This window comes from Manis javanica, chromosome 15 (assembly GCF_040802235.1).
Source record: "Manis javanica isolate MJ-LG chromosome 15, MJ_LKY, whole genome shotgun sequence".
In the NCBI taxonomy this organism is placed as follows: Eukaryota; Metazoa; Chordata; class Mammalia; order Pholidota; family Manidae; genus Manis; species Manis javanica.
Window position 1 is genome coordinate 85,215,412 of NC_133170.1, and position 16,853 is coordinate 85,232,264.

Consider the following 16,853-nt stretch of genomic DNA (forward strand, 5'->3'; position numbering starts at 1 on the left):
CCGCCAGTAGCTGGAGTCTTGCCCCTTTTCCACAAAGGCTCCACTTCTTGCTCTAGCCCACTTTTCTGAATACCCTCAGCCTTTAGAGTTTAGACACCATGGTGTGGTGTTTGAGTCTGTCTGTCTTTCCTACAGTTGTTTCTGATAAATCAAACTTGTCTCTAAGTTAGTGGGGATCATTTCAAGGTCAAGATTGTTTCTTATACTTATTTTGTTATATCCACCATAGACTCTGGCACAGGAAGGGGGCACATTCAAGGTAACTGACTTTCTGACTTGATAATATCCCCTGTTTTCTTTTCAGACTGTGAAAATAGTAAGTGTCTCCCAAAGAACATCTTTCAAGAAATATAATTATTGGGGGTGATACTAGATTCACAATGGAGGTACCCCCAGCAACCAAGCTTGGTGAGACTTTTATATTTCAGGATAGGTTAGAGATGCAGGAAGAACTTTTCCCAGAGGAGGACCTGGGGGACCCTTTTCTTCAAGAAAGAGGTTTAGAACAAATGGCTGTTATCTACAAGGAGATTCCTCTTGGGGAACAAGACGAGGAGCATGATGATTATGAGGGGAATTTCAGTCTGTGTTCAAGCCCTGTTCAGCATCAGAGTGGCCCCTCAGTGAACATACCCCAGGATGATGAAATATTTGCCCCAGCCTTCCTCCAGAAATCAGACCTTAGCATGTGTCAGATAATCCACGGTGGAGAAGAACCCAGCAAACATGATTGTGGGAAAGTGGGCAGGGAGGACTTGGTCCCTAAGGAATCTCACAGGACTGCGCAACCAGCAAAGCCCTATGCATGTCGGGAATGTGGGAAGGCCTTCAGCCAGAGCTCACACCTTCTCAGGCACCTGGTAATCCACACGGGGGAGAAGCCCTATGAGTGCTGTGAGTGTGGGAAGGCTTTCAGCCAGAGCTCACACCTTCTCAGACACCAGATAATCCATACCGGGGAGAAGCCCTACGAATGCCGGGAATGTGGGAAAGCCTTTCGCCAGAGCTCAGCCCTTACGCAACATCAGAAAACCCACACTGGGAAGAGACCCTATGAGTGTAGAGAATGTGGAAAAGATTTCAGTCGGAGCTCAAGTCTCAGAAAACATGAGAGAATTCACACTGGAGAGAAACCTTATCAGTGTAAGGAATGTGGGAAATCCTTCAACCAGAGTTCAGGCCTGAGCCAGCATCGGAAAATCCACACTCTAAAGAAACCCCATGAATGTGACCTCTGCGGGAAAGCCTTCTGTCACAGGTCCCACCTCATCCGGCACCAGAGGATACACACAGGGAAGAAACCATACAAATGTGAAGAGTGTGGGAAGGCCTTCAGCCAGAGCTCCAACCTGATTGAACATCGTAAAACTCACACTGGTGAGAAACCCTACAAATGCCATAAGTGTGGGAAAGCCTTCAGCCAGAGCTCCTCCCTTATCGAGCACCAGCGGATCCACACGGGGGAGAAGCCCTATGAGTGTGGCCAGTGTGGGAAGGCCTTCTGCCACAGCTCTGCACTGATTCAGCACCAGAGAATACACACTGGGAAGAAACCCTATGCGTGCAATGAGTGTGGCAAAGCCTTCCGGCAAAGGTCTGCCCTCATTGAGCATTATAAAACCCACACCAGAGAGAAACCCTATGAGTGTAACAAATGTGGCAAGTCCTTCAGGGGGAGCTCGCACCTTATTCGACATCAGAAAATTCATGCTGGGGAGAAGCTCTAGAAGAGGAGCTCACACCAAAGTTTGAAAGCCTCTCCCAGGCAGAGCTCACCATGGTTACTGTCTGTAAGACCTCACCCACCTCCCTGATGACAGTGCCAAGTGTAAAGGTGCCAACCTAGGCATTCCTGAACACCCCCAGTAGCAACAAGCCCCCCATTCCTATGTGGCTGCTAGCCAGGTGCCCCATGCTTAGATTTGCTGGGTGGAAGGGGAAGTGGGGTGATGGCAAGGCCACTGAAAGGGAGGGTTGCCCAAAGAGAGCTGGCCTCTGGTTGTCTCATTCTGATTTTGACTCCTGAGCCTGTGAGATTTAGTTTTGCCCTCTCTTTGCTTTTGCCAGAATCCAGAAGAATAAACATCAGAGGGAGGAAGCTGAGTTAAACCCTCAAAAGTGTCAGATGGACTCTTTAATGTCAGGCTGCAGTCTGGCACTTTTAGAAGACAGAAACCATGACCCCAGTCCAAATCAGCTGGAAAAAAAGGAATCCCCAAGTAGATGCATCAGCAGCAAAAGGAATCTTCTGCCTGGCTTGGGCATTGGTGGGGACAGCAAAACAAGTTACAGGACAAAGGGGGGGTCTGGGACTGGGGAAGAGGGCATTAAGCCCTTGGCGTGGTGTCTCACCGCTCATTCTGGGTTACAGTGAGGGCACTCTTTGGCAGATGGCTCTTTCTCAGGAGGTACAGGAGCTTTCTACAGGAGCTTTGGTCCTGTAGGCCAGGAGACGTTTGACATTGGCTCCAACTCAGCCTGGGCACTACCCACTATGCCCTCTAGGAGTAACCTGCCCACCAGACCCAGGGTTTCCAAGACCACTTCGTGCCTGGGACATCAGCAGGGCCCATTTCTGTTCTCTGCCTTCCAGTGCTAGGGCATGAAGAAAGCAGGGTGTTGCAGTCAGAGATCTGGGTTCAGGTCCTAGTTCCAGCCCCTCACCCCCAAAACTGCATGACCTTGAGGAAGCCCTGAGGCTTCGTTTCCTCTAAGGGTTCGTGCAAGGCTCCCATTCAGAATGAGACAGTTGTGTGAAAGTGCTTTGGCAACTGGCGATTAAGGATGGAGACCCAGAGTGACTCCTGCCCCACCTGGAGATGCTTTCCCCATAGAGCAGAGAACCATTTCTGGTTCCCAGATGGCAGGGCTTATAGCAGGCCCTCTCATTAAGTCAGGGCTTTCCTTCCCTCCCTCAAGCTTGCAACCTGGGCTGCAGATGCCTTGTGACGTGGATGCTGCCAGACACCACCCTGAGCCTCCCTGGGGTGGCAGTATGGTCTGTGTCCCCGTACTTCTCTCCTCCCCACTGGGGATTGTTTAAAAAGTACCATTGCCTGAAACCTGTCCAGACCAATTCAGGTGGCATCACCAGAGGTGGTGCTCAGACACTGGTGTGTTTTTAAGGCTCCTCAGGAGATTATAACGTTCTAACACCTAGTCAGGCTGTGAGCCCTGTGCCAGGCATCTATGTAGCTACAGGGTCTCCCAAATGTCAGGCCTGCTCACCCTGACCGAGCAGAAGTTGAAGACAGCCATTCTGTCTTGGTCCTCTGCCTCCCCACCCCCCAGGTTGGGATTAGGTATGTCTGACAGGTCGATAAGCATGTCCCAGGCCCTCCGGCCTTCGTGGGGCCACAGCAGTCGAGTACTGGTTTCTCCGGGCTCCGGGTGTGGTAGGGAGGCAGTCTGAGGTATTTTGAAGGTTTCTGAAAGTTAATGGCTGGAATCCCATCAACTCATCGCAGTAATACTGCTTATTTCAGCTAATCAGAAGCTCCTCTTGGCAGTTATGTGTACTTTTAATGAATAAAAATGGGAAATCCCTAATTGCTAGTTAGTAAGAGGGGTTTGGTCGGCCAGAGATTGTAGAATAGGTCTGACAGAGCTGGGGAGCTCACAGTGGGAGTCCAGATGGAAATGCAGCTGCTTCTCTGTCCAGCTCTTCTCTTTGCTGTGTAGTTGAGACATTTATCAGCACCCTAGGGCCCCCTAGAAACCATTGCACCAGCAGGCTGGCCTGATGGGATGATGCCTGGGTGTTGTCCGCAGGTGGTCTGCACCAAGGATCTTAAGTCTTTTTCTTGGAGTGAAGAGGGAATGTGGAAACCCTTGCTCTGTGTGGTGGGACAGCAGCCCCCACAAGGTCTACCTCCTTGGTACCCCCATTCAGCCTCAGACTTGACTGGGCCTGTCATCAGGCATTCATCTGTTTCCTACCTTTGCTGTCTCCCTTGGCATACTTACATACACCCCAACCAAATTGATTTTTTAAAGCATCACTTTGCACATGTCACCACTCTCCTTAAAACCAACCTTCAGGGTAAAGCCCCATTTCAGCCATCTAGTTTACCCCCTCTAAACAAGCCACATAGAGTTCATGCCACCCCTGCCCAGATGCCCTCTCTATGCCCAGCTGCTCTCAATTCATTTTATGCAGTTCTCACATTTTGGAATATGCACTTTCTCCTCCTCTCCCCCCATCTCCATTATTACCTTTTTGACAGTTTATGGAACATGGGGATTAAGACCCTCTTTCTGAAGAGTTGACAGAGTCTCACATAACCATGGTAAGACTAGGTACTTTTTCCTTTTGAAAGTGAGCAGAACCTAGTACCCTCTGTTCAATTTCCTTCACTATTTTGTTACTTATTTTTAATTCCTTTCATTTATTTAGGTTCTCAAACAGTGTAACATGAGATCGTCCTGGTAAATATTTTAATTGTCCTTGAATTTAGTTGTCACTTGTTTGTTTTGTTATCTTACATTTTGTTCCTTCTTACTGAGTGATGTTGAGTGTTGTAAATCTCCAACTCTTGTTTACTAACTGAATTTTGTTGTCAAAATATATGTGTTCTGCTCTTTTCTATTTAACTTAATATCTTACTTCCTAAGATTATTTTGATATGGTTTACCATATTTTTAGTGTTTCTAGTAAATATAGGTGCTTTGGTCTATAATTTTTTCATATAGTTAGAGTTCTTTCTACACTCCAAAAATTTGACATGTGATATGTTTTGTTATTGTATTAGGAATTTCCTTTTGGCCTGTGTTACTTTTTTTGCCAAATAATGAATGTTTAGGTCATTGCTGATATTTCTTATTACCCCGTGGAGTCAACATTTTTAAGTTTCCATAAAACTTCTCTGGGCCTGAATATACTGTCAGTTTTTATAAAGAATTTGTGTACTTTCAAGAAATGTGTTTCTACTCTATCAGTTCTATTTGTTAACTCAGTTTTTAAATTATTCAAATCCATATTTGTTTATGTCAGAGTTCTTAACCTAGGATCCGTGGACTGATTAGGAATCTGAGCCTGCAGGGGTTTTAGAGGTTGCAGACCCATAGGGATTGAACAAAACTGTGGATATGTGCGTGAATGAGTTGTTCTGGGAAGGGGGTCTGTATCATTCGCCACATTTTGGAAAAGCTCTGTGACCCAAATAGTTAAGAACATTAATTTATCTGGTCAAATTATAGCCTGATTTTGTGTTTTTTGTTTATGTATTTCTAGTTCACTCTAATTTCTGTTTCTGTTTTATGTATGTTGTTGCTATGTTAGACGTGCAGTTCTCTTAAATCCTTTCTGAGAAATACACAGGATACAAATGACCAATAAGTAAGTACCATCATATTTGGGGCATATATATTTAATAGTGATATATTGAAAAACTGTGCCTTTTAGTGCCCTCTTTGTCTCTTCTAAGGCTTCTCTTTTCCAAATATCATAACTGAAGACTCTTGCTTTTTTAAAATTTGCCTTTGCACGAGAGATCATTTAGCTCAGCATTTTATTTTTTAAATTTGTGTATATGTTTTGCTGTATATCTGTAACATAAACAGCAAATTGTTGGATTTTGTTTTCTGATTCTTTACTTCTTTCTAAGTTCTTATATCATTAACATTGTTTAGAGTAAGACATACTTTATTTTCATCTTAATATTTTGCTATGTATTAACTAATTTAACCCAAAAAGGCCATGTTCATCCCTCCTCCGTCTCTATCAATTATTAACTATGTGTGATTTTTTAAGTCGACTAGAGGTCTGCCACTGGGCGCACCTACTCTTCCCTGCCTTCGTCAGTGTCAGGCTGTCCTGAGCCCACTATTAAAGCCACAGACTCTGGCATCAGTGTCTTCAGCTGTAATGTGGAGGACTGATGCTACCTCAGAGCCTTGTAGGGCTCAGAGGAGTAAGAAATGCAAACCCACATGGTAAGCTGAGGGCGCAGATTATTATACAATTAGTATTTTGAAATATTTCTTTAATTTTCTGTGCTTCTTACTGCCAAAGTTCTTTCAACATACTTAGAATATTACATTGTGCTTTACTTTTTAGAAAGTAACGTCAAATGTAGCAAAGAATCAGATATCACAGATCTGTCCCACCCTCCCTGAGGGAACCCATACAGTTATTTGAAAGAGCTGGGAACCCTGGGCTCATGTCTCCATCCCCTCCACCTTTCTGTCCCAGGCTGGCCCCCTCAGTCTTCCCCACCCCCATCCTCCACGTCCGTGTTGGGGAGAAGGGAAGAGCACCGCCACCACTGCGAAAGCTGAAGATGGTCCCTTCTGGCCACGCCTGTAGCAGGTGTGTCATTGAAGCCAATGGCTTACCAAAGATGTGGCAATTTATTGTCAGATCTATGCAGCAGCCATGGGGAAGAACAATTCGGGATGTAATGCTGAAGCCCCAGTCAGCTGTTGCCAGGACTTCTCAGAGATGGCAAGTGGTTTTGGCACTACAGACCAAGGTGACAACCAAATGCCCTCAGATCTGCTCACAGTTGCTCAGCTCTTGCAGACAGATGGACATTCACCAACACCACACAGGATAGCTGCATTTGTCCCAATGCTGCTGCATCAAGTTACTGGGGTTGGGGAAACAAACCCTCTTCTTGTGGGGGAACCCCATCTTCAGTATCTAATAGCCCAAGAAACCAAATAGAAGGTTGCCTGGCAACTGTGGAATTCAGGTGTAGTGAGATGGACTGCCCCTTCACCACAGGCCATACATCCACCCAGTCATCGGAATGCTTGTGGGAGGCACGTGCTGAACACTGTCCAACGTCTGCCGCCTTGCTGCCTGTCTGTCAGTGCGTCAGCAGCCTGCCCCTGCTGCCTTCTCCTTGGAGGAGGTTTAGAGGGTGTACCCTTCATGGATGCCTTCTCTTCGTGATCCCCCCCAAGCCCTGTCACCCTCCAGTGGAAGCTTGCAAGCATCTGAATGGCTCTCAGGAGATCTCCCCAAACTGAGAAGGGTCTTCTTGTTGGCTTTCAATCCCTGCTTCCCTTTGCCGCCAACCCTTAGCCAGACTGCTCTTATTCCTCCTAGAGATAACCGGAAGCACCTCTATTTCTCCCCTCCAGACTTCTCTTAGGTCTTCCAGCTCTTGATACCCCTGAAGTGGGAGAGGGGGTCACACGCAGCCAACCACTAACAGGCTCCCTGCATAATCCTCAGGCTCCCATCTGGGACTGCTGTCGTCCCACTGCCCAGCTGGCTCCCTGGCTTCCCACCTCCGGCCTGGCTTCCCTCCAGCACCCAGAGTGACTGTTCCACCCCGCAGTCTGATGGGGTCTCTCCCTCAACCACCCCTTTTGGTTTCTAGGTAAACAAGTGTAAAGGCCAGCCTGCAGACCTGTCCCGATCTGACACGCCCTCCTTTCCCAGGCCATGCTGCAGCCTCACCCAGCTCCCAGGTTCCCAAGCATGACTTCCTCTGGTGGGAAGGGTGTCCTCTGGGGGACACTCCTCTCCCACCCACGAGAGGAGCATGGGCCGAAGCCGGGGAGGCCTCTTCCAGGGTCAGCCATGCTAGGAAGGCTAGCGCCACCCCAACCCCTTTGGTCTTGTGCTGTGTTCTGGGCGTCAGGAGCGACTGAGCCACAGAGGATGGCCAAGTTCAGGGTCAGGAACAGCACTCCGGTTAGTGGTGAGTGAGAAGACAGAGGGATCCGAAATAGGGTGACTTTTGTCTTATGTGTCACTGGGTCACTGTCACATCATTTAACCCTGGCTTATTTTATCTATTTCCTGAAAAGTACTTCACAAGCACCCCAACTATGGTTTGGCCCGAGTCCTCATCCTCTGCAGCCTGGCTCCTGACCGGGACCTGCCAGGCCTCAGGCGGATGCTCACAAGGGCTGAAGCTTGCCTCATGCTTTGTTTCTTCCCCGTGTGATGGGAGCCTGGGCCCAGCAGGAGTTTCGAGGGAAGGTGGGTTCAGAGCAGAGTGAGGTGGGAAGGCCTTGGAGCCGGTTTCAAGCATCTGACTGGGCCCTTTGTCATTTCCTGGGCTCAGGTACCAACAGTGAGAGCTCTGGCAGGAGCCTGCTTCCCTGTAGAAGCAGGAAGGGGAGTGAAAGGCAGGGCGAGGAAGAGACCCGACAATCCAAAGAGAAAAGGGGGAACCTGGCTGGGGAAACAGCAGGTCTCCCCGTCAGACCTCAGCCCTGCCCCAAAGGGCATAAGTGTGAGTGGGATGGGAGGCCACCAGGGTGCAGTGAGTCTGACCTGGGCAGAGAGGCTGGGAGCAGGACTCCGCACCCCTGCCTGGTGCCTGCTGGCTTGCCTCCCCCGGCCTCTTTCCAGCAGCACAGTCACCTCCTGCTCCCCCTGGCCTCAGGCATTCTGCAGGCCTGCAGCCAGACTTGCCTGGGAAGCCCAGCTCCAGATATGGGGTCCCAGGAAGCCAGGGATCCTGGCTTAATGCATGAGTGCTGCCAGATAATGACATTGTGCTTTACTTTTTAGAAAATAATGTCAAATGTAGCAAAAAATCTCTGCTAGCAATTAATGGAATAACAGGACCCTGCATAGGCATCTGATGGCGTCTTGAATGAGGTCGTTAACAACCTCTTGGCCGTCCATGGAGGAGAGTGTGTTCCAAGTGCATAGCACACATTCTTTCCAAGCACCCATGGAGCAAAAGTGCTAGCTTTTAAAGAAAGTACAGGCAGCTATTAAAGGGCTGAAGTACAGATTGTGTTATTGGAGCATGAGGCAAGAATCCGGAAAACCAGGCTGTGGTGTTACTTCTCCCTTTAACCAGGATTCAAAGGTGATCCGTTAGGATTCCACGGACAATGGTTATAAGGGTCCAGACCTATAATTCTGAGAAGGGCTTCCTGCCATGAGACTGGGATCACCCTCCTTGAGAGGTCCTGCAGGAGGGTGGGGATTGTGGGAGAGGGACCTTGAAATCTGGGGATTGTGACTAGGGGCTGCCTTCTTTCTCTACGTGCTTCTGCCAAACATGTGGAGTCACAGAGTCGGTGCTAGTCTTTGGCAAGCAACCTCCCACTTGCCCATGCTGTATTTGGAATTGATCCTGGTTCTAAATGAGGTCACTTTTTCCCTGTTCCAATAGTTCCTGAGTAAGATCTGTTTTTACTACTTTAACTTGTTGATCTTTAAAATAAATGTTATTTTACCAGCAAAAATGGGTTTATTCCGCAACAGCACAGAACTGCAATTCAGGACGTTCAAACTATAGCAAAAACCATAGGCTTCTCCAAGAAAGGAAAGGACCATTATTTTATGGAGAAGAAGGAAGTTGGGAGGGGTTGTTCTGAACCAAAGTCAATTGGAGAAAGGGAAGCGTTCAGGGTGAAGACGGTGAGCTGCTGGCCTAGTCCGTCTCTTCTAGGAGACGATGCAGTAGGCATCTTCTCCTGTCGGAGGCTGGAATGGACACCCCCCTTTCTGTTGATGGTTGGCTGTTGGGTTTGTGATGGATAATTCTTGACCTGAGTGGTAGGGCAGTTAGAGCGCTCCCTTCAGGCCTCTGGACTTCATTTTAGTGAGGTTTCACTTTATTTTAACAGGTTTCTGTTCCAGCTTTGTTTTGTCTTTGACTTGGTACATGTGTTTGCGTTTTTGTCAATCGGCAGGAGAAGAATGAACATCACCTATCTCCATTCACACTCGCTCACAAGTGTTCACAGACACCTACACACACGCACACATCCTCAAGATGAGCTCCTCCTTAGGCCCCACCCCCCGCCCCTCTCTGAGCCTCACTCTGTTGCATTCATTCATCCACTTGAGCCAGTGGAGGAACCCTACTGTTCATGGAAGCACCTCAGGCCAAGGAAGGGAATCAGGACAGGAGGACGGGATGGGAACCCGGCGGAGGACCGGCGGGGCCAGCGATGACCTGCAGCTTGCGGAGACCTGGGGTGGGGGTGGGCCCTTGGCTCCAGGACCCTCCTGGCCCCAACCCCAGAAGCCGGGCCACCCTAGCCCCCAACTGTGGAGTGATCTGGAGGGGTCCGCCTAAGGGCACGCCCTAGACCCAGCTTTTGCCGGGGAGCACACTAGAGGGGCTCCGGAGGCGGGAACCCTGGGTAGGAGTGGGGCTCCCTGTGGTCTCCGGGGGTCGTCGCGCCCCGGCCCCAGTTAACCCCAGGCAGTCGCACCCCGGCTCCGGGACCTGTCTCACCATCCCTGGCCGCCAGGGGTTTCTGTCCCCTTGCTGGAAGCGCAGAGTACTTGAATGGGAGGATGGTGGGCTAGGACCTCCGAGTGACGCCACAGGAACCTGAGGTGTCCAGGTCACACCAGACAGGGACAGAGTGGGGACCAGGGCAGCGGGGTCTGGTGACTGCCGGGTGAGGCCGGTGGGCGTTACCTGGGCTCTCAATGCCGCAAGGGGATGCGCACCGCTAGGGACTGGGACATCAGGGCGTCCACAATCCGAGGAAGGGCGGACGGGGCAGAGGGACCCGGGCCTGGCTCTGGGCTGTAAATTAGACCAGCTGCTGTGGAGAACCGGCCGCAGCTCACAGTAACCCGAACCCAGACTCCCCATGTCCCCACGGTGCCAAGTCGGGGGTGTGCCGTCCAGAGCCCTGGGGTGTGCACAGGGACGCTGTTTGTGAGAGAGGCATAGGAACTGCCCGGGTGTCCCTCCAGCCAGCCGGCCAGTGCCATGCTGTCTGTTCACACACTGAACTGCCTAGCTCTCTGCGAACCTGTTACATGCTAGTCGTCGACTCGGATAGGTAGGAGGGCAGAAGGAGCACGGTGTACCCACGTCGCTCACGTGCATTTGAAAACTTGGAACAAAAGGCACGGTGCTCGGCATGACGTGCGAGGCCCCAGGGACCAGCTGGTTCCCTATCCTGCCTCCCACTTCCTTGGATCCAGCCACACTGGCCTCCTCGCCACCGTTCCTGCAACTCGTCAGGCACATCCCACCCCAGGGCCTTTGCACTTGCTGTTCCTGCTGCTGGGAGCCCTCCTTCCCAGGCCCCTCCCTGGCTGGTCCCCTTGCTTCCTTCAGGCGTGGCCTCTCCCAACCATCCATCTAAACCAACAGTTGTCACTCTCCCCCTCAACCCCTTCCTTTTCCTAAAGAATTAATCACACCACATATTATAGCATAACATGCAGCTTGTTCTGACCTCCTTCAGCCAGTGGAACTTTGCTCCAGGACTTAGGCTCTGAGGCCACTGCTGCGTCCTCAGGGCCTAAAGCAGCACCAGGCTTGGGGGCTGATCAGTGGCTACGTGTGGAATGAATGGCTCTGGGTTTCTTCCAGGAAAGGTGGGAGCCCGTGGGACTGGGAGGGGTGGGGACGCAAGGGGAATTGGCAGGACCAGTTGGTTTTCTGTTCCTGGTAAACAATCTGAGCTAGTTGGCCACAGGGCAGCATGTGCTGCTTCTGTGTGGTGGCGTATCGCCTGTGTCAGTGTTCTGGGCGTTTCTGAGTTTCCGTAAAGCCCAGCTGCCTCCCCTCCGACAGAGGAGACCTGTCTTAGGTGCTCTGGTCTGGGAATTCCTCTCGCCCAAGGTGACTTCTTCCCTCATGGGGGGCAGTGCACAACCATGTGGGGGGAGGGGGGCAAGACCCCCAGTTCCTCTGCCCCAACCCCTGCCTCAGCAGAGGGCCCAGCCTCTGGGCTTTGGCGGGGCCTTGGAAGATGGAAGGAGCTGGAATCTGAGTGCCAGGCCACGTGGGAGGGGGTGAGAGCACTGGGGTGGGAGTTGGGGGCCAGGGCTCCACCGCTTACCTGCTGTGTGACCTTGGCCAGGTCACATCCCCCTCTGTGAAAGGAGAGAATGATTTTCCCAGACCTGAGCATCTGGGATTTCTGCTTAGCAGGCCTGGGGTTGTTAGGGTGTGACTATCACCTTTTAGAAGAGTGACAGCAGCGGCCACTAGAGGGCACTGCCAGCTCGAGCTTTTGTGTGTGCACTTGGCGTGGGCGTCAGTGTGTGTAAGCATGTGTGTGTGGGAGCATGTGTGGTGTGTGTGAGTGTGAGGGCCACTGTATGGGGACACTTGGGGTATGTTGACCGGGAATGCAGCTGGGACACCTCCCTGGGGTCCACGGAGGACAGTCAGGTGAGGGCCGTGACATCCTTGTGTGATGACACCTGTGCAGTGTGCGGGTGACCGCCTGGCTGGGTCCCCACCGTCAGCCCCTGCTCCCCAGTGGGTTCCTGACAGCCTAAGCTCCTCTCCACAGGCGCCTGAGGCCCGCGGGCTCCGGGAGAGCCTGGGGAGGGGGAGCGGGCCCATCGGAAGGGACCTGGGGCGTGAGGTGCAGGCAGGGGGGTCACCCTGCTCCCAGGCCCGGAAAGGGGAGGCAGGAGGGGAGGACTTCTCCTCTCAGGCACCCGCATCCTTCCTGCTCACTGCACATCAGCCCCAGTCGCCATTCCCTGGCCCCCTCGCGAGCTTTCCGTTCGGGGGACTGAGACCCACCTACGGGAAGGTCACAGGGCGCTCCCTGCCCCTGTGGGCGCTGCCCCTGAGCCTGGATCTCGGCTGGGGGTCGGGTGGGAAGCTGAGAAACGGGGCCGTGACGCTGGGTCCTGAATGTGCTTCAGCTCCGCGGGCCCCGAGGAAGGCAGGCAGGAGCCGGGGCTGCAGGAGACAAGCCAGGCTGGGGCCCCGACACCAGAGAGGAGCCCGAGGGGAGGCCGGGTGGGGAGTGCTGGCTCTCGGGGCTTCTCAGCTCAGAGTGACCGATGCTGAGTCTCGGGGTACAGACCTTGAGGCTGGAGCCTGGCCGAGTGGGCGCCCCTCAGGGCCAAGGGCATGTGAGCGCTGTGTGGGGGCGAGCACTGGGCCTCGAGGCTGTGGCTGGGCTCACGGTGTGGCCTGGGGCAAGTCCTACACTCCCTGTGGGCCTCGGTTTCTCCTGTGAAAGCTGAGCGGCTGGGCCCCATCTCTAAGGCCCCTTCCAGGTTCCCACTGCCCCCCAGTGTCTGGGGCAGCCGGACTGGGCAGCCCTGATGCCTGCTGGGCCTGACAGCCCAGGCTCTGAGACCCCCACGGTGGGGGCACCAGGCCCTGCTGCTGGAGGTGCTGGGGCTGGAGGTCTCCCTCAACCCCCACCCGCAACCCCCTGCCCCACCAAGGGCAGCTGCCTGGGAAGGCCAGACTGGGCTCTCTGTCTCAGAAACGGATGGGCCAGCAATTATCTGGGGCAGAGGACGAATTCCCTCCCTGGGCCCTGACTGTGGGGAATGCCAACCCACAGCCCCATATGTGCACCCCAGAGTCTCCAGTGCCCAGCCCTATGATCTCAGGCTGCATCCCCGGCCCCCTACTCCCAGTGCTCCCACCCTCCCAATGCCCCCCACCTTCGGTAGCCAGAGGCTGAGCTCACAGTCCAGAGCCTTCCTCTCCCAGCAGGGGGCTTGGTGCTGCACAGAGACACACAGAGTGTGAGGGGTGGGGGTGCTGGGTCTGAGACCTCCCTGGGGGTGGGGCCTTCCTGCCTGGCACAGGCCACCTGGGGCTACAAGTTCCCAGGAGGTGGGAAGAGGCTTTGGAGCCCTCTCTGCCCCCTGCCCCAGGGAAAAGCTGGTTAGGGGTAGGACAGGTAGGGGGCACCTCTGTCCCTCTGTTAGGGCCCAAGGGTCCTAACAGGCTCTGAGGGGTAGGGGGTAGTGCATGCTGCCTTTCTGGAGCTGGGTCTGGAGCATGCTTCCAAACCTTTAGACAGGCATGACCTTTGATCCCTGTGGGGAGTGTCAACCCAAGGTCAGTGGTGGGACCCATGCACAGGGCTGAGGCCAGAGGCCTTGACGCTAATTTTATTATTACTGTGTAAACCTCACAGATATATTTATATATATACAGTTTATGGCTGTTACAGTTCAAACTAAAATAGAAGAAGTGTATCAAATATTAGCAGTGGCCCTTCTGGGCAAAGTATGAGGGGTGAATTATTTTCTGTTTGATTTGTGTACTTTCCACGTTATTTGGAGTGAGCTGTTATTTTTAAACTCAAGACTGAGATGAGTAAACTGAATCTAAAGAGGAGCTCAGAAAACGAGGTGATTCTCCTTTATGCTGAGCGGACACCGTGTCTGAGTTGTTCATCTGCACCCTGTCGCCTCCACTTGGGCCTGGAGTTTGGGGGCCCCAGAAGCACCCCAAACCTTTCTGCCAGGATGGCCCAGAGACAGCAGAGAAATCCCTCCCAGGCCTGGATCTTTCCTTCTTGGGTTAGTCCCTCCAGGCCCTCTGGCCGACTCCCAATCGGTGCATGCACAGAACCAAGAATGGGCCCTAACGCACCCTGTGGGCTCTGGGTGATAATGGCGCGTCCGTGGGGGCTCATGAACTGCAGTGCATGCACCATTCTGGTGGGGCTGGTTCATAATAGGGGAGGCTGTGCATGTGTTGGGGCAGGGGGTGTATAGGAAATCTCTGTACCTTCCTCTCAATTTTGCTGTGAACCTTAAACTGCCCTAAAAAATTAAATGTTTAAAAGAAATCAATTGGCCATAGATGTATGGTTTAAGTTCTGCATTCTCATCTCCATTGTATTGATCCATATGTCTGTCCCTATGCCAGTACTACACCACTTGGTTACTACAGCTTTTAGTAAGTTTTAAAATTGGGGAATGTGAGTCCTTCAACTTTGTTCTTCTTTTTCAAGATATTATTTCTATAACAGAAAAGGCCTTTGGGATTTTGATAGGGGCTGTGTTAAATCTGTAGATCACTTTGGGAGGCATTGTCACCTTAACAATATAGTAAGTCTTCCAATCCATGAACAGATGGAAATGTCTTTCTATTTATTTAGGTCTTTAATTTCTTTCAGCGATGTTTTTTAGTTTTCAGTGAACAGGTCTTACACTTCCTTGGTTAAATTTATTCCTAAGTATTTCATTCTTTTTGACATTATAAATGTAATTGTTTTCTTAATTTCTTTCTTCAGATCGTTTGTTGCTAGTGTAAATACAAATGATTTTTCTTTGTTGATCTTCTATGCTGCAACTTTGACAAATTTGTGTTTTAGCTTTAATCGTTTTTTTGTCGATTCTTTAGGATTTTCTATATACAAGATAAGGTCATCTGAGAATAAAGATCATTTTACTTCTTCCATTCCAATCTGGGTGCTTTTTATTTATCTTTATTTCTTTATCTTCCCTCATTTCTCCATTCAGTACAATATTTAATAAAGTGGCGAAAAGAGGCATCCTTGTCTTGTTCCTGATCTTAGTTTTTAGTCTTTCTCCATTGAGTATAATAATAACTGTGAATAGTTCAAAATTACTCTCTATCATGTCGAGGAAGTTCTCTTCTATTTCTACTCTGTTGAATGTCTTTATCATGAAAATGGTTAGATTTTGTCAAATGCCTGTTCTGCATCAACTGAGATTATCATGTGTGTTTTTTCCCCTTCATTCTATTCACACGGTGTATTACACTGACTGATTGCATATGACGAACTGTCCTTGCATTTCTGCTAAAAATCACACTTTGTCATAATGTATAATTCTGTATAATCCTCTTAATATGCTGCTGGATTTAGTTTGTTAGTATTTTGTTGAACATTTAGTGTCTGTAGTCTTATAAGGAACATTGACCTATCACTGTCTTAAGATGGCTTTGTCTGGCTTTAGTATCATGGTGATGCTGTACTCATATGATGAGCTAGGAGGTAGTCATGCTTTTGTTTCTGGAACAGTTGGAGAAGGATTGGTGTTAATCCTTCTTTAAATGTTGGGTGGAATTCCCCATGAAGCCATCCTGTCCTGAGTTTTTCTTTGTTGGAAGGTTTTTGATGACCAATTCAATCTCTTTTGTTATAAGCCTATGCAGATATTGTATTTCCTCTTGAGTCAGTTTTGGGAATCTGTCCATTTCATGTAGGTGATTCATGCAATTGTTTGTAGTATTCTCTCTCTCTCTCTCTCTCTCTCTCTCTTTTTTTCATTTCAAGACTGAGCAGCCCAAGTGAAATTTATTTATTTATATATTTATTTTGGTGTCATTAATATACAATCACAGGAGAAACATTGTGGTTACTAGATTTCCCCCATTATCAAGTCCCCACCACATATCCTATTGCAGTCACTGTCCATCAGCGAGGTGAGATGCTATAGAGTCACGTAGCATTCTCCTATAATCTTTATTGCTGCATGGGGCATAATAATGTCCAGCCTTCATTTCCATTTTTAGTCATTTGGGTCTTCTCTTTCTTTTTTTCTTAATCACTGTATTAAAGATTTGTCAAGTTGTTGATCTTTTCAAATAACCAACTTTTGGTTTTCTTGTTTTTTTCTGTTGTTTTCTGTTCTCTACCTCTGCACCAGTCTTATTTCCTTCCTTCTGCTTACTTTGAGTTGAGCGCTTTTTTCTCTATTTCTGTAAAACTGAGCTACACATTGGAGATCTTTCTTCTTTTTAAAAAAACTGTGGTAAGAAAACACATAAAATTTACCACCTTAACCATTACAATTAGTTTTATTGCAATATAGTTGATATAAAATATTTGTTTCAGAAGCACAACATAGTGATAGGACAATTATATGCATTATCAAATGCTGGTAGTAGAGCTACCATCTGTCATATGTAAACCATTTTTAAGTGTACAGCTCAGCAGTATTCAGTATATTCACATTGTTCAATAACAGATCTCCAGAAACTTTTCATCTCACAAAACTGAGACTCCATTAAATAACAACTCCCCGTTCTCCTTCTATCCCCAGTCCCTGGCAACCTCCATTCTACTTTCTGTCTCTATGAACTGGACTACTTTAGACACCTCATGAAGTGGAATTGTACAATATTTGGCTTTTGTGAGCGGTTCACTTCATTTAGCATAATGTCTTCAAGGTTCATCTGTGTTGCAGCATATTGCGGAATTTCCTTGTT

The 16,853-nt window shown here is 49.8% G+C and overlaps 1 protein-coding gene across 12 annotated transcripts in view; it reads left to right on the forward strand.

The window, feature by feature from the left end:
- The window catches only part of ZNF70 (zinc finger protein 70), a 64,162-nt gene that overhangs the window by 2,715 nt on the left and 44,594 nt on the right, over positions 1-16,853 (forward strand). For 3 of the 12 annotated variants that reach the window (XR_012125876.1, XR_012125877.1, XR_012125878.1), the window contains exon 2: positions 305-5,338. Coding sequence is in view for 1 of the 12 variants with exons in the window: in XM_017646188.3 (XP_017501677.1) it covers positions 381-1,727 (1,347 nt within the window). In the remaining 11 variants the exon portion in view is untranslated. Of the gene's footprint in view, positions 1-304; positions 5,575-6,193; positions 10,580-16,853 lie in introns of those variants that run through there. The other 9 variants (XR_012125880.1, XR_012125879.1, XR_005054523.2 and 6 more) reach the window with 9 other exon arrangements.